Raw genomic sequence first — 22,427 nt, 5'->3', positions numbered from 1 at the left:
TAGACACAGTGCTTTGCTAAATTATCATTATGGATAAATAATGGAGAGAGACTTGACTTGAAGTCAACCGAAAAGCATCTGTCAATCAATGAATCAGGAACCTGATCGAGATGTAGATGAGTTTGTTTCTCCATCTGAACAGATTTGGAGAAATGTAGCATCACATCACTTGCTCATCAGTGGATCCTCTGCAGTGAATGGGTGCCGTCAGAATGAGAACACACAGCTTTTGGCTTCACAAGACATTAACTGATGGACTGGTGTGGTGTGGATTATTGTGATGTTTAATCAGCTGTTTGGACTCTCATTCTGACGGCACCCATTCACTGCAGAGGATCCACTGATGAGCAAGTGATGTGATGCTACATCTCTCCAAATCTGTTCATATGAAGAAACTCATCAACATCTTAAGATAACCTAAGGGTGAGTATATTTGAATTTTTTGGGTGAACTATTCCTTTAAGATGGAGGGAAATTATAGACTTGAATTGAATCAGAACACTGAACAGGAAAAACAGGGAGAGATCTTGACGTGATTCATTGGAAAATGAAGTAAAATAGAACAGTAAAATAGTTAACTGTCAGGTTTGGCATACATTTGCACAAAAAGTTGAAATAATGATTCAAATAGGAGTTCATGTTAACAGCTGAAACGAAATCTTCTTTGGAATAAAATCAGTAGTTGTAAGATATCAGTCCACGTAAGCGGCCAACTCTAGGAGAACATTACACTTAAAACAATTGCAACTCAACTCAGAGGTTGTAAACACAGGCGATATACTTAAATGAGTTCATCGATCATATATACAATCATCCCTAAAACAAAGCTGAAATATACTGATAAATCTTTTCAATGCATTTATATATATATTCACTTTACATTATGCTGATTTTTTTTTTTTTTTTCAAATGCTAGTAATGCTGCAGTCAAATACAAAAGTACAGCCGGAGGAATTCTGTCTCCGATAAACGTCTACACTGTGTTGGGAAGAGCACTTGGAAGAGAGCTGCACAGCTAGATGAACAGAATCCAGTAAATTTGATTGATAACCAATTAGCTGTTCACTTGCCATTTTAACAGTAGAGTAGATATAAATTAAAGCCATGAAAATGAGCTGAAAATTCCCTCAGCCTCAGGCCATCTAAGTTATAGATGAGTTAGTTTCTTCATCAGAACAGATTAGGATTTTATTAATATATTATAAAGCGAAAAGCTGCATGTTTGTCAAATTTTAAACCAGTTTGGACTCTCATTCTGACGGCACCCATTCACTGCAGAGGATCCATTGGTGAGCAAGTGATGCAATGCTACATTTCTCCAAATCTGATGAAGAAACAAACTCATCTACATCTTGAATGGCCTGAGGATGAGAGCATTTTCAGCTAATGTTGATGTTTGTGTGAACTATTCCTTTAAATAAGAAACTTGAGCTTTTTTTTAGTGTTATGGCACTTATTAATGGACACATTAGGGAGAGATAAAAATGATATCTGCAGCAACAAAGCAGCTGGAAGTCATTCGTTTTCAGTGAGCACTGGCAGAAAAGAAAATGAAAGCATTTTCACATATGGTGTGGAATTTTTACAAATAGAGATACAATAATAAATAACTGAATAAAATCAATTAAAAGCAAATGCTTCAAAAAAAGGACAAACGCTTCTAAAAAAGAATTTTAAAGCACAAAACCACAGGATTTGAGAGTTTGAAGCATCTTGGTAAGAGAGGCACGCTCAGCTGAGTTTATGGGCACATTTTCACATTGTCGTCATCTCCGTCACCATTTGAAGGTTACAAAAATAAATTAATTAAAAAGCTGATAAGAAAGGCCTAATGTAATACAAACGTATGGGTATGTGGCTTACATACACCTGTGCGGATGCGAGCAGAGTGCTGTGTGTGTGTGTGTGTGTGTAATACCAGAGGATGTGTCTGCTGTGAACACTAGTTTGAGGTTTGCTATCAGGATGTCCATGACTGCATGTTGCGGAGCATGGCCTCGAAGCGCTCCATGCTGGGGGCCTGAGCGTGGGACAGCTGGTCGGTCAGCCGACTGTACAGACTGAAGGACTTGAGCTCCAGCCAGATGAAGCCAAAGCGGTCGTCATCGAACAGGACGAACAGCCCCGGCGTGCGCTCTGGACTCGTGAAGCCGTGGCCAGCGATCAGGCCTGTGCCATAAAAACTGATAGAAAGCATATAGAAACACCATATTATTATTAAAGATTTTCTTATGTATTTAAATAATACAAATTTATATAAAATATGTATTACATTCACTTACATACATATATACAAAATGTAAATAACAATTTAAGTTAACTATACATTTCTTAAACTTTATAAGTACTTCATATAAATTTGAATAAAAAACTTTAAAGTTATAATATATATATATATATATATATATATATATATATATATATATATACATACACACACACACACACATACACAAACACACACATTTAAAATAAAATATATAAACAAATTAAACCTAATGTATCGTGTTTTTATACAATATATAGAAATTAATATATATATGAATGATCATTTAAAGCAGTTACAAGAACTGTATTTAATGTTTTTAAGTAATTTATTTGAAAACATTTAATTCTATTATAAGTTACATATAAATGATATACATTTAATATATTTAAAAATTATTAAAAATGTCTATTTTATATCATTTTATACATAATACAATGCAATATAATTATTTGTAATATGTATTTAATATTACATTTGTTACATTTTAAAACATTTTCTTATAGTACAATATTATCTTATATAGTACAATAGAACAATTATGCATTAATTTAAAAATATGACGTTTATTTTAAGCATTTAATTCAGTGAGGGGAGGTCTATTATTTCTTTATAAATACATAAAAACTGAACTGCCATAAATTATATTTGATATTAACAGACATAAAACTAACAATACATATATGTTTTTAGCTTAACAAATTAAATTTGCTAACTGATTCAGATTAATTCACTTATGCCTATTTTATAAAATATTATTAACCGTTATTAATGTGTTAAGAATATAATAAAATGAACACAAGGAAATAAAAAATATAAGTACTGTAAAAATCAAAAGGTAAATGAACTTGGCTTCATATACTAATGTACGGCTGATTTAATAAGCTTTCTATAATGTGTAGAGTACAGTAGCAGACTCACCACTTCTTGCAGGTGCGAGGATACTCTTCATTACGAGTCATGACTCCCAGAGGCAGCACAAACGGCTGCGCTTCAGACGTGTGGCTGCAGGCAGCAGCTCCCGGCTCCACGTCCTCCGCCCCCTGAGGGGAGGGCGCCTCTGCAGCCTCTGATGGGGCGTCCCGGGCCTGTAAACCCCTCTGGGCCTCCTCATGCACCCCCAGCACCAGGCGAGAGAGCTCTTCCATGCTCCGCTGGTGCTCCAGGTTGGGCAGACGCACCGGACAGTTCAGGTCTATCTCTAACGTCAGCTGACCTGCTGGGACATTTGGGTCACCCTAAAAAAGTAAAAACACGTGAGCGGATGAATATGCTAAATCACACATAATATAAGTGCTGTGAACCGTTATCTTCAAATAAATTCAAATGTATGTCATTTCTGATGTTTTATTCTACTCTGCAATATATCAGTGTTCCCTACCGGTCTATATTTTTGGATATCTGACTCACGGTGAGTTTGGTGGCTTTGGCCTTGGCCTCGTGGAAGCTCAGCATGATGATCTCCAGGCCGTGACTGCCGTACGTCCCTTTGAAGAGCCCAGGCTTCAGGAGGTCTGAAGGGAGGCACGGGGGCAGATAAATCCGCCGGTACGTCAGGCAATTACTGAAACCGGAACAAACAGGTTAAAAACATCTGCACATTCAGGGTGAGAACGGGCGATGTCGAAGACTTACTCGTACTGGCTGGTGTAAATGAACTTCATGAGGATCAACTCCTGCATGTGCTCGTGGAAGATGTCCTCCAGTGTTCTTCCCCATTCCTCCTGTAGCCACGTTCTGAACTCCTGCACAAGCACATGGGGCTCACTGTACACCCAGCCACTGCAGAAGAGCCACGCTATACCTCAAAATCAGTCCGGATTCCTACCTCTTGCCTTCCTCCAGGCATTCGATGGTGATCCGTCTGGTTGCATTTGGTGGAAAATTCATCTTTCTTCACAGTCTGCAAAGAAAAAGGTCAATACCTTGTGAAATATAATGAAAAAATTGGTCCATTATGGTAAGAAATATGGTTCTTTTACCTGAATGTCTCCTTTGTGAGGGCCCTTGTGTCCATACATACATTCTATGGTGGCTTTGTTTTTCTCCCACAAATGTATGCGGAAGAGCGGCCGTCTGCGCATGGGGTCCTCCACACGGGGATCATGGGGCGGTAAATACATCCAGCCTATGATGAACAGCCCGTCAACCTAATTCAATCACCAGAGCAAGAAAGAGTTACACTTTTGAAATTAGCATCATCACGTTAACACCGTGTGTGCAACAGTCTCTTTTAAAAACAACTATACATTAGCATACTTTAACTTAATATACTTAATTGGAAAAATTTAAGTCATTTTTTTTTTTGACTTAACTGAATGAACTGCATTTTTTATTGCAGCTGATTGCCAATGTATTATACTTTATATTCAAATGAAAAATAATAAGCTGAATTCTAGAGTATTTTGACCCAACAATTACAAATTCATTGTGATTAAACTGAAATGTTTTAATATTCATTTAAATATACCAGTCTGCTGCAATGAATCACACTTCACATTGCTAAATTAGCATTAGCTTCCCTCAACCGTGTTGCTGTAGCTCAGTTGGTATCACATTGCGATATCAAGCGCAAGGTTGGGGGTTCGATTCCCCGGGAACACATGATAGGTAAAATTTGATAAACTGAATGCATTATAAGTCGCTTTGGATAAATGCGTCTGCTAAATGCATTAATTTAATTTAATTTTAATTTAACAGCATTTGGCAAATGCTCCGCTTTAAAAAAAGACTGTAACTGGAAAATATAGCCAACTTACGTTTTATTTTAGTATTTTTATTTGTTTTAACTTTTAGTAATTTTGCCATGCTTTTTTATATTTCTATATACTTTTTCAAGCACGATTTTATGGCATAGTAATATGTCCCAATACAGCTGTACTGTGTAAATATAATGATATTCATCACCATAATCATCATTGCAACACTCATGGGTTTTGAATTACAAAAATTCACATTCACATTGTTATTTCAACCGATATTAGCTTTCTTTTTGCATTTGTCAGCATTCCTTTTTGATTTTTTCTGTATGATCATACCACCACATTCAGCAGTCCTCCATAGGGCCCGATATCAGGCTGCCAGAGACCCAGGATGTGTCTATAGGGATGCAGCACTGGAAAACAAGTGCAAAACAAGATTTAAAATGCCATTCAGCAGCACACAGCACACACAGAACCAACCAGAAGAATGCTAGACGGAATGAGATCAATGAGTGTGTGAGTATATGCAACTTATCTGCCATGCAACAACTCAGAGGGCTAATATTTACCCACGCCTGGTGACTTAAACTCATTTGTATCTCACACAGTCTGCTGATGTTAGCGCAGCTGCAGTGGTCTGCACCTTTGCTATCCTGTGTCTATCACACACACGCATGCAGGACACACAGGCGTGCACACACTCGGCAGAAGCTGCACTTGTGCTGCCGTCACATCAGTTTGCACCAAACCAAGGCTGTGCTCCAATTTGCATACTATCCATACTAAATAATTTGTTTCGTTATCAGCATTAGTGCGTTCCAAATTGCGATATTTTGTAAATAGTAAGCCAAAAGTTCCTGAATTATTTCCATTGAAATAATATATGCTTGTGGCTAATATTACCCAAAATTCTTTGTGCTACAGAAGACTTTTCAGGTTGTTAAAAACTGCATGGATTTGGAAACCAAAACAGAATTTCCATTTAGATTAAAAAGTTCTAAATGTAATGAATTTAGCTAGATGCATGAATAAAGTAACAATGTGATTTGTATGATGGTAATAACAACACACTTTTAAGAAGCTGAAGTAGGTCTTAATAGTGGTGTCTCACTACATACTGAGTGAGAGTGAATTCCGCATTGATCGGTCGGACTCGTGTCTCCCAACAAATCAGGTGGGAGGAGATTGCTTTAGGCCACCGAGTGCTGTGTTCTGACAGGCTGCATCATGATGTACAAATAACATCAGCCAAATAACATGTTTCAGAATTAAGTTGTTTTATCAGCGAATCGGTTTAGAAAATAACAGATACCGATAATCATAAAAATGCTTAATATCGGCGCCGATAATCGGTCTACCCCTAATGAAAATACATAAATTATATTCATGTCATGGCTGACAAAAGAAAAAATGGCTATTCTAAACTATTTCTTCAAAATTAATTAAATAAAAAACTATATTTTTCAATTCAACAAGTAAACTTTTACCATGAGATTTGCTAAATATTACATTTAACAGTTATTACTGTTATAAAGATTAAATTTGCACTAGATGACATCAAAGATAATCTAATTATAAAAATAGAGAAAATCAGCTTTACAATTAAATAACCAATGTATCAACCGATACTTGCACAGTAAATCCTGAAAGAAAATAATCTGACCTTCCTCATTTACAATGGAAGTCAATGGGACAAGAAGATTCTAAAAGGTTTCTATTAATACGTCCATACAAAAACATGTTATTTAAATTCTAAAGTTGTCTTTTTGGAGGGACTATTGTTCAAGACGGATAAACGTCTGGTTATGATTTTCTGACAATTTCTACATTTGGATTAAAACAGTTGCATTTTGTTATACTTCTGCATATTGTGCAAAATATATATTTGCATATTCCGTTCTTTGTTTGCAAACTTTATATCATCACAAAAGATTTGAATTGAAAAATGTTATTGTAATTTGTATTCAATTTGTAATTTTTTATTTTCTTGTAGCTCAATATTAGACTATTTTATTACTCTTTCAAAACAATATTTTCTATTATCTTGCCACACGGTCAGATTCCCACTGCATGTACTGCACATTTCATACTGTATACGGTTACATTTTGCTTTGTTGTTTTTCATAAACTAAGGAAAAAATCTGTAATATTTTTATCAATATAAATATGACTTCATGGTCTTAATACCACGTTCAAAAGTTTTACTTTAACTCAATTAACCTGGAACAAAGCGTCAGCAGCAAAGAGCATCTTCAACCAGCAGCTTGACAGGCAGTGATTGGGTTCCACCACCATAAAGCCAGTACATACAGTGTGTGTACACGTCCCGATAGTCCATATGCTCATAATCAGGGAGGAGCTTCATAAAGCGTCCTGACTTCACCTGCGGGTTCACACCTGGACAGGTACACAGGTGGGCACCACAGGAAGAGGAGAGAGGCAAAGGAGGACAACAGCTGAACCACAAGTGTTGGAGGGACACTCACATATGCCAGTGAAAATGAATGTGTATGGGACGGGAGAGTGAAGTGTTTATAATATCATTTATCCATAATATAATATATTAAATATATTTAGTTTAAACAAACATCAATGCTAAACTTCCTCTACAGACAAACCAACCAAACAAAGTGGGGCGTAATGGAACATAAAGTGTCTTTTGTGAGCTGAAGTAAATGTAAATTGCATTGAGAAAATGACAAATGACATGTAATGGGATGCAGCAACAACATAAACAAACAGATCAGATTTTTTTTGGACCCACTTTATATTAAGTGGCCTTAACTACTATGTACTTACATTTTAATTAATAATTTAGTACAATGTACTTATTGTGTACATACATGTTTTTACATTGTACTTCTATTAAAAAAAAAACGACTTGTAATTACATCTGTATTTAATTTCTGTAATTACATTTATAATTACACTGTTGACCCATACTTTACACTTTAACCCACCCTTAAACTTACCCATACCTCCAACCCTCTCCCTAACCTTACCCCTGTCCCACCTCAATGGCAGCAAAAGTGTTTTTCAATACAATATGAACACAATAAGTACATTGTACTTATTTTTTTATGTAAGTACGTAGTAGTTAATGCCACCTAATATAAAGTGTGACCTTTTTTTTTTTTTTTTTTTTTAAGTCTAAAGGATATTTAAACTGATTAGATTTGTTCTATGCATGTATTGGTCCGGATTTAAAAAAAAAAAAGTGACAGATCGTTAGGTTGATTACAGTCAATTATCTGTTTGTCCGACCAATGGCAGGGTTTTTAATGTTTACTAAAACTCATATTTATTGTAATATTGTAATAAAGCTGATATAACATTAAAAAAAGAATGTTTTAATTTTTTAATGAAATGATTAAGGAATAGTTCTCCCAAAATTTATTTGGAGAAATGTAGCATTGCATCATTCACCAGTCCATCAGTTAATGTCTTGTGAAGTGAAAAGCTGCATGTTTGAAAGAAACAAATGCCTCAAGACTTCAAATTGGCTAAAATACGAGTCCTCTATCCATAATATCGATTTCTGCAGTGAAAAAGACATCTTGTCTGAATCGGGAAAGAAATATGCACAAATCAAGCACTGTTTACAATGAAAACAGTCCAAAACAGTTTTAAACAAATATGCCAAATATGAGATAGACTTTTTCACTGAAGGAATCGTTATTATGGATTTACAGGTGCTGGTCATATAATAAGAATGTCACCAAAAAGTTGATTTATTTCAATAAAACCATTCAAAAAGTGAAACTTGTAAATTCGTCCGTCGTGGCACGGAGTCGATCAGTCTGTGGCACTGCTCAGGTGTTATGAGAGCCCAGGTTGCTCTGATAGTGGCCTTCAGCTCTTCTGCATTCTTGGGTCTGGCATATCACATTTTCCTCTTCACAATACCCCATAGATTTTCTATGGAGTTAAGGTCAGGTGAGTTTGCTGGCCAATTAAGAACAGGGATACCATGGTCCTTCAACCAGGTACTGGAAGCTTTGGCACTGTGTGCAGGTGCCAAGTCCTGTTGGAAAATGAAATCTGCATCTCCATAAAGTTGGTCAGCAGCAGGAAGCATGAAGTGCTTTAAAACTTCCTGGTATGTGGCTGTGTTGACCTTGGACCTCAGAAAACACAGTGAACCAACACCAGCAGATGACATGGCACCGCAAACCATCACTGACTGTGGAAACTGGACCTCAAGCAACGTGATTCGTGTGCCTCTCCTCTCTTCCTCCAGACTCTGGGACCCTGATATCAAAAGGAAATGCTAAATTTACTTTCATCAGAGCACATAACTGTGGACCACTCAGCAGCAGTCCAGTCCTTCTTGAAGCGAGACGCTTCTGACGCAGTCTGTTGTTCAAGAGTGGCTTGACACAAGGAATGTGACAGCTGAAACCCATGTCTTGCATACGTCTGTGTGTAGTGGTTCTTGAAGCACTGACTCCAGCTGCAGTCCACTCTTTGTGAATCTCCCCCACATTTCTGAATGGGTTTTGTTCACAATCCTCTCCAGGGTGTGGTTATCCCTATTGCTTGTATACTTTTTTTCTACCACATCTTTTCCTTCCCTTCGTCTCTCTATTAATGTGCTTGGACACAGAGCTCTGTGAACAACCAGCCTCTTTTGCAATGACCTTTTGTGACTTGTCCTCCTTGTGCAAGGTGTCAATGGTCGTCTTTTGGACAACTGTCAAGTCAGCAGTCTTCCCCATGATTGTGTAACCTACAGAACTAGACTGAGAGACCATTTAAAGGCTTTGCAGGTGTTTTGAGTTAATGAGCTGATTAGAGAGTGCCACCAGGTGTCTTCAATATTGAACCTTTTCACAATATTCTAATTTTCTGAGATACTGAATTTGGGATTTTCCTTAGTTGTCAATTATAATCATCAAAATTAAAAGAAATAAACATTTGAAATATATCAGTATGTGTGTAATGAATGAATATGATGTACAAGTTTCACTTTTTGAATGGAATAAGTTAAATAAATCAACTTTTTGATGATTTTCTAATTATATGACAAGCACCTGTTTATTGGCCAGAAGCAATGCTTTAAAGTTAAGAGATCTTAATGAAGGATTTGTTTCTTATAAACAAACAGATGTTCACTTCACAAGATATTAATTAATGGACTGGAGTTGATTATTGTGATATTTTTATCAGTGATTTAAACACTCATTCGGACGGCACCCATTCACTTTAGAGTGATGGAATGCTACATTTCTCCAAATCTGTTCTGATGAAGAAACAAATTCATCTACATGTTGGATGGCTTGAGGGTGAGTAAATTTTCAACAAAGTTGTATTTTTGGGTGAACTTCTCCGTAATTATTTTAACCCGTATGAACTGTCAAGATAGGTGACTTCTGTGGTTAAAGCAGATTAACTTACGTTTCACATACAGATCTCGGCTCGACATACCCACGATCTCCATCTTCCGCAGGTCATCACTCATCCCGAATTCTGCAAGAAGAGAAACTCTCATGACAAACTGCACCAGCACCAGACAGTCTAAAGAAAACAATCAACCTGGATCAAAACCATATCATCTAACTTACTTGTCTCAGTCAGTACCTTTCATTTCAGAATAGAACTGAATACAAATTGCTCATGTGCTATATTTTAAGTTGATGGATTTCGGTGTTCTGTTTTATTGTATACGATTCTATTTGATTCTAGCTGCAGTGGTGTTCAAGTCTGTTAAACAGATGGTAGTGTATGTAATAACTGTTAAGACATGAGATAAGACAAATGAAACCCTCACAGAGTCACTCAAACGCATCTGAACATGTTGTGAGGTGTTTCTCACCAAAGGTTTTGGCCAGTCACTTGACTTGTGCACCAGAACTTTCAAATAACGGATTTCATTCCACAGCAACACACTGACAGGCAAACATGAACTTTAATTTACATTAATTTTGAAATCTGAAAACCTTCTGAGCTGGCTATCTACACAGTCTGTTAAGGATTTTAAATGCCTGCCTTTGATGGCTAAAAATGCTGTCTTAAGTTTGCAGGGCAATGAGTTTTAAGACACTCTCCATTTCTGAACTAACTGTGCATGATTCAGTTACGCAGAGAACTGAAACTCAGGCCACTTTAATAGCTAAATACACTTCACAGATCAAGAACAAACAAGGAGATTATGAAAAGAAGCAATCAAATGTAAAACATGCACAAAATGCAGCCTTTGTGTTCATATTGATGTTGAACGTTAACAACTATTATATAATATTCTACAAAAAAGTCAATGATTTCTTGTATTCAACTTTTTTCTAATTTATTTTAGAATCACTCTTTTAAACAATAAAATTAATTTATTAAAGAAAATAATAATAATAATAATGAATTAATAATATTAAGTTACCTAGACATTTTTAAGTCCCACAAAACAACAACAACAACAACAACAACAAAAAAACAACAACAACAAAACCCTGATTCAGAAACTATAGGCGTACACACACACACACACACACATACATACATACACACACACACACACACACGTTATAATCGTATTTAGGAGTCGGTGCCATAATATATCTGTGTGTTGTGTAACACATAATTACCCTCTGTGCATCTCCTCCTCCAGATTGTTTCTGTGTTCAGGATCTGCCTGAATTTCTTGCACACCAGCGCCAGGTTGGGCAGCGCAGTGCCGGGCAGAGAAGAGCAGATCTCCACCAGGAGCTCCGGCGGCAGATCCAGCAGTGACTGCGGGCGCGGCGGTCCTGCAGAGGCCGAGTCCCCAGAGCCGAGTCCCGCGGCTCCGCTAGGCCCGCTGTTATGACAGCTGCTGCTCCGGCTGACGCTCCGGCCCACGATCCTCTCCTCTTCCTCCTCGTCGTCCATGTCCATCTCGGAGTCGCTGTCCTGGTCAGCCTGGCTGTGCCTCTGCCGCCGCCTGCACCGCCGCGACTGACCTGCTCCACAGAGCCGCGCACACACCGCCATCCGTGACAGCATTACATCATCATCGCGCCGCCGCTGCTGTCACCTGCAGTGCTCCTTTTACTCCAAAGGTGCCTTCGATGCGTGCGCGCGCGCGGGCGTTACGTCACGTCTTCTCGTGACGACATCGCGCAGCACGCTGACGCCCAAAGGTTACCAAAGGTTAGTTTTAAATGTGTTTATAAATTAAACGACAATATATATATGTTAACAACAGACGACTTAATCTACTGTAAGTTATGAAAATAAACACGAGTGTCATTATAAACACAAAACAGGTTTTAATAGTGTAGATATCTGATATTTAAAACGCTAAACCATATTAATTGCCTTTGTGTCTTATTCGTTCAAAGTAAAATAATGAATTAGGGGGCGCTAGTAGGACAAAAAGTCAAATCAAAAAGCGAGCTTTGTCAATGTTTGTCTTCTGGACACGTTTGTCAGTTATATTTGTTTAGCATCATTTAAAACGTATGGACGTCATCACAAACAGCTGTGAGTAATGGAAAATTGTTTATTTAATGTAAACTTTATTTACTTCCATCTCCATAGCAACCAGGAACTAACGAAAGGAGGCGATATGGTGAACCTTTTATTCACATTTTGCATTCAGATGAAATCTATATTTCAAATCATGTATTGTAGTAGATATGTTGTTAATATCTGCTATTTGCTCCAGGCTGAGGTCGAGGACACCCTGAAGAGGATTCAGTCCATTAATGGTGTTATTGGCACAATCGTCGTTAACGCAGAAGGTAAACTACATTATTTGCCATGTGTTTACTGTAGTAATATTAAGCAGAATCAGAATGAGCTTTATTGCCAGGTATGTTTACACATACGAGGAATTTGTTTTCGTGATAGAAGCTCCGCAGTACAACAGAATGACAGCGACAGAACAAAAACACATAATAAAATACAGAATATACAAATAAGTAGGTAAGGGATGACAATATACAAATTGACAATTGTATGGCAGGTATATTACAAAAACCATTTATGTATGTACAGGTATATTTTGTGCAAAATTTAAGTGTACACTAAGTATGTGTGTTAGATAAGTGTATGCGTGTATAAATATAAATAGTGTAGTGTAGTATGTTCCACAGTCGTTATCAGCTGTTCATAAGATGGATTGCCTGAGGGAAGAAACTGGTCCTGTGTCTGGTCGTTCTAGTGCTCAGTGCTCTGTAGCGTCGACCAGATGGCAACAGTTCAAAGAGGGAGTGTGCTGGATGTGAGGGGTCCAGAGTGATTTTGACAGCCCTTTTTCTCACTCTGGATAAGTACAGTTCTTGAATAGAAGGGAGGGTTGTACCGATGATTCGCTCAGCAGTCCGGACTACCCTCTGTAGTCTTCTGAGGTCAAAAGCTGAGAAGCTGAGCTAAACCAGACAGTTACTGAAGTGCAGAGGATGGATTCAATGATGGTGGAGTAGAACTGTTTCAGCAGCTCCTGTGGCATGTTAAACTTCCTCAGCGGGTGGAGGAAGTACAACCTTTGCTGGGCCTTTTTGCCAGTCGTTGATTCTCCTCAGTGCTGGGGGGTGGTGTCTTGTAGTTGGTGATCTCTTTCAGACTTTTCCACACTGATGCTGAGTAGTTGGAAGTGAACTGAGTCCTTATTTTTCCAGAATAATTCCTCTTTGCCACTCTGATCTCCTTTTCCAGTGTGTATTTAGCCTGTTTATACAAGAACTTGTCCCCCTTCCTGTAAGCATCTTCTTTGGCCTGACGGAGCTGTCTGAGTTTTGCAGCGAACCACGGTTTGTGATTGTTGTAAGTTTGATCAGTCCTGTTGGGAATACACATATCCTCACAGAAACTGATATATGATGTTACGGTCTCTGTGAGTTCGTCCAGATCGGTGGCAGCAGCTTCAAAAACACTCCAATCAGTGAGGTCAAAACAAGATTGTAAATCCTGCTCTGCTTCTTTAGTCCATCTTTTTACAGTCCTTGATACAGGTTTAGCTGATTTTAGTTTCTGCCTGTAGGACGGTATTAGATGAAGCAGACAGTGATTAGAACGTCCCAAAGCTGCTCGTGGATCAGAGTGATATGCATCCTTTATTGTGGTTTAACAGTGATCCAATATATTACTGTCTCTTGTAAGACATGTGGTGTGCTGTCTGTATTTTAGCAGTTCACGGGAGAGATTGGCTTTATTGAAGTCCACAAGAATGATTCAAACAGAGTCTGGAGGCGTTTTTCAATGTCAAGGATACTTCCTTGGCAGGACTGGTCCTTCGAAATCACTTCTTTCAGAGGCTAGGCGAGACTCCTCTTTAGCATTCGGAGAACATGTAAATGGAACAGGCTAGCAAGTGCATGTCATTGCGTCATAATGTCAGTGAAAAGGTCCGTTTGAATAATGCTTTGAATGGTATCATTAATTACTTTGGAAAAAGAAATTCCGGTCACGCAACCAAGCTAACAATTGTTAAATGACAGGTCTGGCTCAGTTAGCCATTTGTATTTGTATAATTTACAATATCAATATGGTAGTAATTTGTACTGGCATTAAACGTTAAACTTTACTTATATTTACTACAGTTATAAGAAATGTTTGGTAACATAAATAAAAACCGTTAAAGCTCCGACTACGTTAACATTCTCAACATTTTTTAATTTTTGAACTAACGTTAGATAGCAAAGCTGCGCGCATAGGATTGTGGGTAATTTGAGAGTACGAAGAGCGCGAAGGCTATACATATGCATCCTTTCCTGTGTATGGGATATTTTTCATATCAATGACTCAGTCCTTGGTTGAAATTCCGAAGATCCTCGACATTGGAAAAGTCCTTCGACGGATGTCGATGACGTAGCATCCTCGAAATTCTGGCTTCCGAGGATCCTTCCTTGACATTGAGTAAAGCCTTGGGTGTTGTTGTTCTGTCTCTGTGATCTGCTCAGAGAGTTTCTGTAAAGCCAGGCTTACATGTGCTTGCGGAGGAATGTAAACACTCACCAGAATGAACGAGTGAAACTCCCGCGGCGAATAGAACGGCTTGCAGTTGACAAACAGCATTTCTAGATCAGGACAGCACATCTTCTTTAACACTGTTACATCTGTACACCAGTGTTCATTGATGTAAAAGCATGTCCCGCCGCCGCGCAATTTCCCCGTTGATTCTGCGTCGCGATCCGATCTAAACAGCTGAAAGTCCGGTAGATGGAGCGCGCTGTCCGGTATGGCGTCATTCAGCCAGGTTTCCATCAAACGGTAACGTACCATAATATAGCAGCTCCCATTGATAAGTTAATATAATATAATATTCCCAAAGACTTAAACTATAACTATAAAACTATAAACTGGATATAATATGATAATATAATTCTTACTGACTATAGACTAATTGTCAGACTATACATTACAGTAATATAATATAATATAAAAAAAATGTTACTAAAATATATTATATCATGTTCACGATGTGTGTGTGTGTGTGTGTGTGTGCACTTATATATATATATATATATGTATATTCTATATTATAGATCAGTGGTCACCATACTTGGTCACACGTCACTTCACTTCACTTCACTTCATTATAATATAATATAATATAATATAATATTCCCCACAATTTTACAAGGGTTCAAGCTATTTGTAGATTTACCTCTGGTGACCATTGTGTTACCATAAAAAAATATTTTGATAACTATTAAACTGGGTTTCTGATAAGTGTGCATTTCCCCGCATATGGCTTCTGCACATGTATGTTGTTTGTCTGCTTTATTTCCAGGCATTCCCATCAGAAGCACTCTAGACAACTCTACAAGCGTGCAGTACGCAGGTCTGCTGCATCAGCTGACCATGAAAGCCCGGGGTACAGTCAGAGACATCGACCCCCAGAACGACCTGAGCTTTCTGCGCATCAGGTCCAAGAAACACGAGATCATGGTGTCGACAGGTGGGTCAGCGCATTATCAGCCTGTCTCGCTTATCAGGCTGTGAAACGCTTATAGAGCTCTCACCTCTCCCCTGTTTTCCTCTAGATAAAGAGTACCTGTTGATCGTCATCCAGAACCCAGCTGGATAATGTCACAATGCTTTGTTTCACACAGACACATGAACCAAATGCTATTCTTTAAAACATGTATGTTTATTTGTTTATGATTTTTCAGTGTGACTGACTGCATGCAAAGTCATCAATAAATGAGTCAATTGTTTCTGTGGAGTATGAGTCTTTGAGGCCTTTAGTTTTTAAGGTCATTATTTATGAAGTGTAATTCATATAATCTCCACAAGATGGTAGGAGATCAAGCAGATGCTTTGCATTGCTGCTCATTTGCTTTAGTTGAAAAATAGCTGGTTTAATGGGTTGTGACGGCGGCGGTCTGGGTTATTGTGCTCTTACTGTAGTAGTGAGATAATTGGGTTTGTATGAATGTCTTCGCATCAAGCACACTACAAACATAAAGCACACTGAGTAGGAATATGTGCTTGGATAAATATGGTTATTTAATGTGGTTGGTGTGGTGGATCTGCAGGTTTGGCTGGTTCATATGTCACTCAGGAGCTTTGTTTGAGATGCAGCTGATTTGCATGTTGTGTTGTGTATCAATGTGTGTGTGTGTGTGTGTGTGTGCCTGAGGGTCAGTGTTGTCTTTTGAAAAGAACAATGCAGCCAGAACATTTGCGCTCTAATTACTCTAACACAATCATTTCCTTTCCTTTCCTGCCTTCAAGCTCTTTCTTCTGGTTGCAGTTCTGCTGGTTTTTACCCTGATAAATCTATTAAGGCACTTCCCGTGGACAGTGTAGCCTGTAAATTGGCATCCAATAAGGCAATAAAGGCACAAATTCCATGTTCTGTTAAGTGATTATCTAATAAAATAAAGACGAGGAAGGAAAAACAGCAAGTCCTTGTCCTTTTCTACTGCATCCAACAATGAAAATCTGAAAATATTGTAGAAAATAATAATAATATTTGTAATTATTGTTGTTGGTGGTGATGATGTTGTAGCTGTTTTCACTTTAAATAATAATATAAAATACTTTATTGTTGCTTTTGTTATAAATAATAAATTTATTTTTACTACTACTAAATAATAATTATACTTGTTTTCTACTACTTAATATTATATTAAAATGATAGTGATAATAATACTTCTATTACTACTACTACTACTAACAACAACAACAATAATTATTCTAACAATAATTGTTATTATTATTACCAAATAATAATAATAAGAATTTATTTATTAATTATTATTATTACTACTACTACTGGTAATAATAACAATAATAATAATATAATCAATAACTATTATCCTTACATTATTAATTGAAATAATAACTATTTATAATAACCTATATAAAGACCAACATTATGTTATGTTTTAAAGACCCAAATTCTAAAAATAAATAAATAATAATAATACAATTCAATAATAATCAGCACATGTAATATTTAGTGTGACTCCGTGTGGTAGACAAATAATTTTTGGACCAATCAATGAAGGTTGAGCTCTTCCTGATATTGTGTTTTAGGTTTCAGGCCCTATTTTGCATCCTATTCCTGAAAAGTGCAGTGTTGAGCTTTGAAAGATGTATGTAAGCTGCACACCTGAAGCATGCCATCAGCTGCTGGACTGACCTCTGTTCGGCTCCCATCTGCTGTCTGTTTTACATGCCCAGCGCTGCCAATTGGCACTCGCAGCACGGGGCAGAGAGCCAGCAGGTGGCCCCGGATCTCATGTTCAGAGACCCGCTGCCGTGCAAGATAATCAACCACAGGATTAATGATGGGCCTAAAAACAGCATATTACACAGAAAACCTCGTCTGGTTATGCACATTAAGGTGTGTTTGCACTTATGTGTCGTACATCATCACTTATAAGTGCATCTGTTGTAGTCAAGAGCTGGTGTGTTTCTTTATGTCTGCCGTGGATCTGCTGTTGGTTTAGTTTCAGTGAGAGAGGAGGAGAGCTTTTTATGAAGACTGAGGCTTGAATGACAATAAAGTCTGCAAAGTTTCTGCACATTTGTTGTGACGGCAGTTCAAAAGTGCTCTGAAAAGGCATTTGGATTTCAATATGATGTTTTCTGGATCTTCATCTGTTCTCTCTCTTCAACCTGCTCCGGTTTCTCCAGAGGCCAGCTGTTATCTCATTGATAAGCTCATTTGTACCTAGTTTGACCCCTAAAGTGTCTTTCGCATAATTTAGTCATGTTAGATATGATTAATATGATTGAGTCACATTAATTTCATTTGTTTCTAAGTAATATTTGAATTATATTTTACTATATATTATAAAACAGTATATATTATATTTATTTTATGAATAAACTATCTAGCTTTCATTAGTGTGAGCGGATGAAGTCATATGCAGTAATTCTAAATATTTGTCATATAAGTTTTTATGATTTGTGTATGGTGTTATTTTAAATCTGTTTTTTAAATAATAAATGTCATTATTTTGTATTTGATAAACAAAATGATTTGACCTTTATTGCTTTCATTAGTCTAATGTACTCTAGTCAGATTCAGTCATGTTAAATATTTATTATCCTACTTAAATTATTTATTTTCTAATTTTATTTTCTCCTTTTTTAATTTATAAAAAAAAAAAAACATTTAATGTATTTGTATTAGTGTAAATTAAGTCAGAATTATTTATTTATTTATCCAAGATGAGACCCAGTTTGAGTCATATTAAATATTTATAATGTTCCATTGAAATATTATTATATTATTTTCTATATTATTATATGTTATTTATTTATTTATTTCTATGATGATGATGATAATAATTATTATTATTGTTTTCATAAATAAAATGATTTGACCCTTAAAGTAACTTTCATTCAATCAAAGTCATCAGTCAGTCATATTAAATATTGTCATATTCAATATTAATAATGTTCCAGTCATATAAAATATTTTATTAGTTGTTTTATATTATGCCATTAATTTTAAATTAATAAATAATAGTACTTATAATTTGTCTGTATTATTTTGAGCTATATTTCTGTATTAAACTTGTGAATGATGGCTGAACTCATGTGGTTTGTTGAGGAGAGGTGTGCTGTTTCTTTATTACCCAGTATGCATCAACACCCTAGTAACCACCCAGTGTAACCTAGCAACCACATAGCAACCACTCTCAAAATCGTAAGTGTGTGGCACTGAGTTTTGCATGAAAAAAAAATAGTTTTTAGTATTTACTACAGTTTATGAAACAATAAACTAATATGAACAATGACTCTAACAAACGCTTGAATTTGACCCTTGACCTCTCTGTTGACTGCAGGAGGACTGTGATGAGTTTAGATCTGACAGCTGCTCTGAGAACAGGTGATATGCTGCACACTAATATATTACATTACACTGCTTGCATACAGTCATAGGAGCATTCCTTGGTTCTTCCTTTTATAAACACAGTACCATTCTGGAATCTTTAGAACTGACCCCTGAACTCTAAAGCTTGTATGTGATTAATGTGTATGTCTCATGCTTATAGAGTGATGCAGTAAAGCTGTAGGTGTCTGAGTTCAGATGCACACAGAAATCACACAGGGTTATAGAAGTTATCCTCTCATAACATATTTATGATGGCTTTTATTACTGAGAGGAACAAATATTACACCCATAATCTCAACAGATATGTCAAGGTCGAGGTGTTGTTACTGTTTACTAAACCTAAAACTATTAAAAACATTTGGTTCGTTAAAAAGAAATAAAATAAAATGTTAATGTCGAAGGAAAAGCTTAAACTAAATGAAAATTTCAAATGTTGCCTGAACTGAAATAAAACTACAACTGACACAAAATACAACTATATATATATATATATATATATATATATATATATAAATATATATATATATATATATATATATATATATATATATATATAAATAATGACAAAAGCAAATAATAAAATTATTAATCCTAAACTACAATTAAAATAAAGTTAATATTCTTCAAAATATTAGTACTAATAATAGTATATAAATAATACTGTAATAACACTGTTTTGTGCAAAATAAAGTTCAAAATAAAGAAATTATTTTTTAGCAAATAATGAATAATTATGCAAAGGTAAAAAATAATCAATTATTCATTAAACTGATTTAATTCAAATATTTTATTAAGGTTTTACATAATTATAATGCTTTTAAAATCAATAAAAATATTTATTATAATCGACATATTTTACTAATTACTATTACTAGTCAAACCTATTTAAATTATCTTATATTATGTTATTTGTTATATAATATTTAATTGTATATAAATATGAAATCACATTCCTTAAAAACATTTCTGATTACATAATACACAAAAAAAATCTCATTATCATTAATACTAAAATAAAAGAATCTGAATGTTAAGTGATAAAAAATAAATAATAATAAGAAAACTTTAATAACTAATAGTTTTTAAAAACACGTGAGAACCTGACAAGAATCACTGAGAATAGTAAGAAGACCTAAAAAGTAAAACATTAAGACAAGGAAAATGTAACAATAAATGAAAAATTATTAAGAAAATAATATGTAAATTCTTAATGGTTCCAATAAAATGTATTTTCTTTTCTTTCTTTATTTAGGGGTGAAATATGCTTCCGAAATCATCCAGTGAAACTCTTTCCTTCCCAACAAGAATGACAGGATAACACAAACGCAGCATCCTCAAAGCCAAGCAGACGATGCAGTGCTTCTTCCCAGAGGTCAGAGTCAGCAGCTGAAGCTGGATTTGACCTGTAGTTTAGTCATCACAAGCAGTGGCCATCAGGCTAATCACTTTATTACACCTATAGAGTACGTGAAGCAGCTCGTATGCTGGAGCTCTGTCTGACAGCTGTCATGTCGATATCGTCAGGGTCTGTCTAGCAGCTGTCATGTTTACTCCAGCACCTCAGTCTGATGCTCACTGAACACTCACTCGTGGACCATATGGACCCGGACAAGAAGAAGAAGTCCTTCACACACTTTATGTGCTTTCATACTGTGTCATATCAGGTTGATTCTCTAATGAATCGTGTTTACAGTGTCATGTTGAATATTGTGCTGAATATTTCATGTTTTTTTTCTTGTCCAGTGTTATCCTATGCTGTTGTATCACTGTGATCTTCGGCCTGGTTTGATATCATAATTCACTCCAAAATCTGAAGAAGAAAAAAAAAAATTATATTATGCCTACAGAAAGTTAAGCTTATTTCTACACCATTACGTTTTTTTTTCTTAATTTATTTATTTATTTTTACAATGTGCCATTATTTTCATGAGAATTTAAACTAAAATGAAGCATTTTAATATGTAATATAATATGATATAACAAAAAAACAACAGAACAGAATAGAATGATAAATAGGAAATTGTCATCATTAAAGCAAAAATGTAAATTATTTAAAAAGTAAAATTATTTAATATTCTGAATATCCGAACTGTCAAGTAACAATAATAATAATAATAATAAAATAATTAAAAACACATGATAATCGGACAAGAATCATCACTAAGAATTCACTAGGAATTCAGGTCATCTTTCACCTCTTAATCTAAAGAAAAAATTAAAATTTAAACTATAATATAATATAATAGAAAAAAGACAGAAGAAATATGTTTTGCTTTTTTTTTTTCTTAAGAAATGTTTTAAATTTTAAATAAAAAATATAGCATGTTTACATTTAATTTATGATAAAATGTATTGTGTTAATACAATATAAATTAATATAATATAATCTTGATGCTGTAACTGTCAAACACAATGATAAACGAATCGAATGAAGTGTCTCTGACATGTTTCCCTCACTGACTATATTCAAAGCATTCTTCATATATGTCTATCTTTTCTTTGGTAGTTTCTGACCTCTTGACCCATGACGTTGACGTTTCCTCAGGCCTGAGAGCTTCTGTTTGCTTCATTGCTCAGCAGATGGCGAATTAACACCAATTGGCCTTGGATTCAGCTCATCTTCACTGCTGTACACGACGACACCTGGACAAGAGCACAAACCCCAGGCCACGAGAGCCAATTAGAACAGAAAACAGATGTGCGACTTGTGGCTTGACAAAGATTGACAAAATTATTAGAGGCAAAAATGTGTAAACCAAGACATGGATCTTGAGCACTAATAGACTAATAGTTTGACTTTTATATATATTGGTGTAAAATATGGTGCTAAACGAGACCGGTAAAAGGGCAGAGTGAACTGACCTCAGTGTTTAACAGAATTCGAGACCATTAATCAAATAATGTGGCCTGAAAATGCGGATACACTAGTCTCTTTTCAAGAGGCGCACCCATGTCTTTTGTCTTCTTGAGCGTAATGCTAACACAATCTAACAACAAAGTATTTCTGGAGGCTGTTGTGAGATTGGTTTTGACATGACTTCTCACCGGCACTCACTTACTCCTGCAGTAAAAGGCTGAACTGAGGGGGCTAATGGTTACTCGTAATAGAAATCAGCTGGAGATGCTGACGGATGAGCTGTTAGCTGAGCCCAGATCTCATGATGGGATGTTGGGACCAAATACA

The 22,427-nt window shown here is 36.0% G+C and overlaps 2 protein-coding genes across 7 annotated transcripts; one reads left to right on the top strand and one right to left on the bottom strand.

The window, feature by feature from the left end:
• Positions 1-880: 880 nt before the first annotated feature.
• On the bottom strand, positions 881-11,981 carry fbxo31 (F-box protein 31). 2 transcript variants are annotated; one of them, XM_026239290.1, is made up of 10 exons: positions 11,547-11,981; positions 10,366-10,437; positions 7,279-7,365; positions 5,305-5,381; positions 4,249-4,416; positions 4,095-4,169; positions 3,902-4,011; positions 3,677-3,830; positions 3,188-3,504; positions 881-2,183 (listed from the first exon to the last, which is right to left on the bottom strand). In XM_026239290.1, exons 1-10 carry the CDS (start codon positions 11,941-11,943, stop codon positions 1,961-1,963), a joined length of 1,680 nt encoding a protein of 559 aa, XP_026095075.1. In that variant the 5' UTR covers positions 11,944-11,981; the 3' UTR covers positions 881-1,960. The 2 variants fall into 2 exon arrangements, with proteins under 2 accessions (XP_026095075.1, XP_026095076.1); XM_026239291.1 differs by lacking the exon at positions 7,279-7,365.
• On the top strand, positions 11,967-21,100 carry dynlrb2 (dynein light chain roadblock-type 2). Of its 5 annotated transcripts, none has more exons than XR_003279267.1 (7): positions 11,967-12,090; positions 12,481-12,511; positions 12,608-12,683; positions 15,677-15,844; positions 19,194-19,237; positions 20,496-20,615; positions 20,706-21,096. XR_003279267.1 is itself a non-coding variant. In XM_026239294.1 (6 exons), the coding sequence occupies exons 2-5, from the start codon at positions 12,509-12,511 to the stop codon at positions 19,202-19,204; spliced, it is 258 nt and encodes an 85-aa protein (XP_026095079.1). In that variant the 5' UTR covers positions 11,967-12,090; positions 12,481-12,508; the 3' UTR covers positions 19,205-19,237; positions 20,496-21,100. The 5 variants fall into 5 exon arrangements, 3 of the variants coding, with proteins under 3 accessions (XP_026095079.1, XP_026095077.1, XP_026095078.1); XR_003279268.1 differs by having other exon boundaries at positions 20,768-21,094; XM_026239294.1 differs by having other exon boundaries at positions 20,496-21,100.
• The last annotated feature ends 1,327 nt before the right edge of the window (positions 21,101-22,427 follow it).

The sequence above is a fragment of the Carassius auratus genome, chromosome 50 (genome assembly GCF_003368295.1).
Source record: "Carassius auratus strain Wakin chromosome 50, ASM336829v1, whole genome shotgun sequence".
Classification (NCBI taxonomy): Eukaryota; Metazoa; Chordata; class Actinopteri; order Cypriniformes; family Cyprinidae; genus Carassius; species Carassius auratus.
This window is presented reverse-complemented; position numbering and strand designations above follow the sequence as displayed.

What these genes read in the sequence shown, in the direction of transcription:
- dynlrb2 (XM_026239292.1), top strand. An exon ending in AATCGTCGTTAACGCAGAAG is followed by an intron (nt 12,684 to 15,676) that starts GTAAACTACATT and finishes CTTTATTTCCAG; the next exon opens with GCATTCCCATCAGAAGCACT. An exon ending in CGAGATCATGGTGTCGACAG is followed by an intron (nt 15,845 to 15,929) that starts GTGGGTCAGCGC and finishes GTTTTCCTCTAG; the next exon opens with ATAAAGAGTACCTGTTGATC.
- fbxo31 (XM_026239290.1), bottom strand. Translation starts at nt 11,943, where the DNA reads ATGCTGTCACGGATGGCGGTGTGTGCGCGGCTCTGTGGAGCAGGTCAG. An exon ending in CCGAGATCTGTATGTGAAAC is followed by an intron (nt 7,366 to 10,365) that starts GTAAGTTAATCT and finishes GTACCTGTCCAG; the next exon opens with GTGTGAACCCGCAGGTGAAG. An exon ending in GAGGACTGCTGAATGTGGTG is followed by an intron (nt 4,417 to 5,304) that starts GTATGATCATAC and finishes TGATTGAATTAG; the next exon opens with GTTGACGGGCTGTTCATCAT.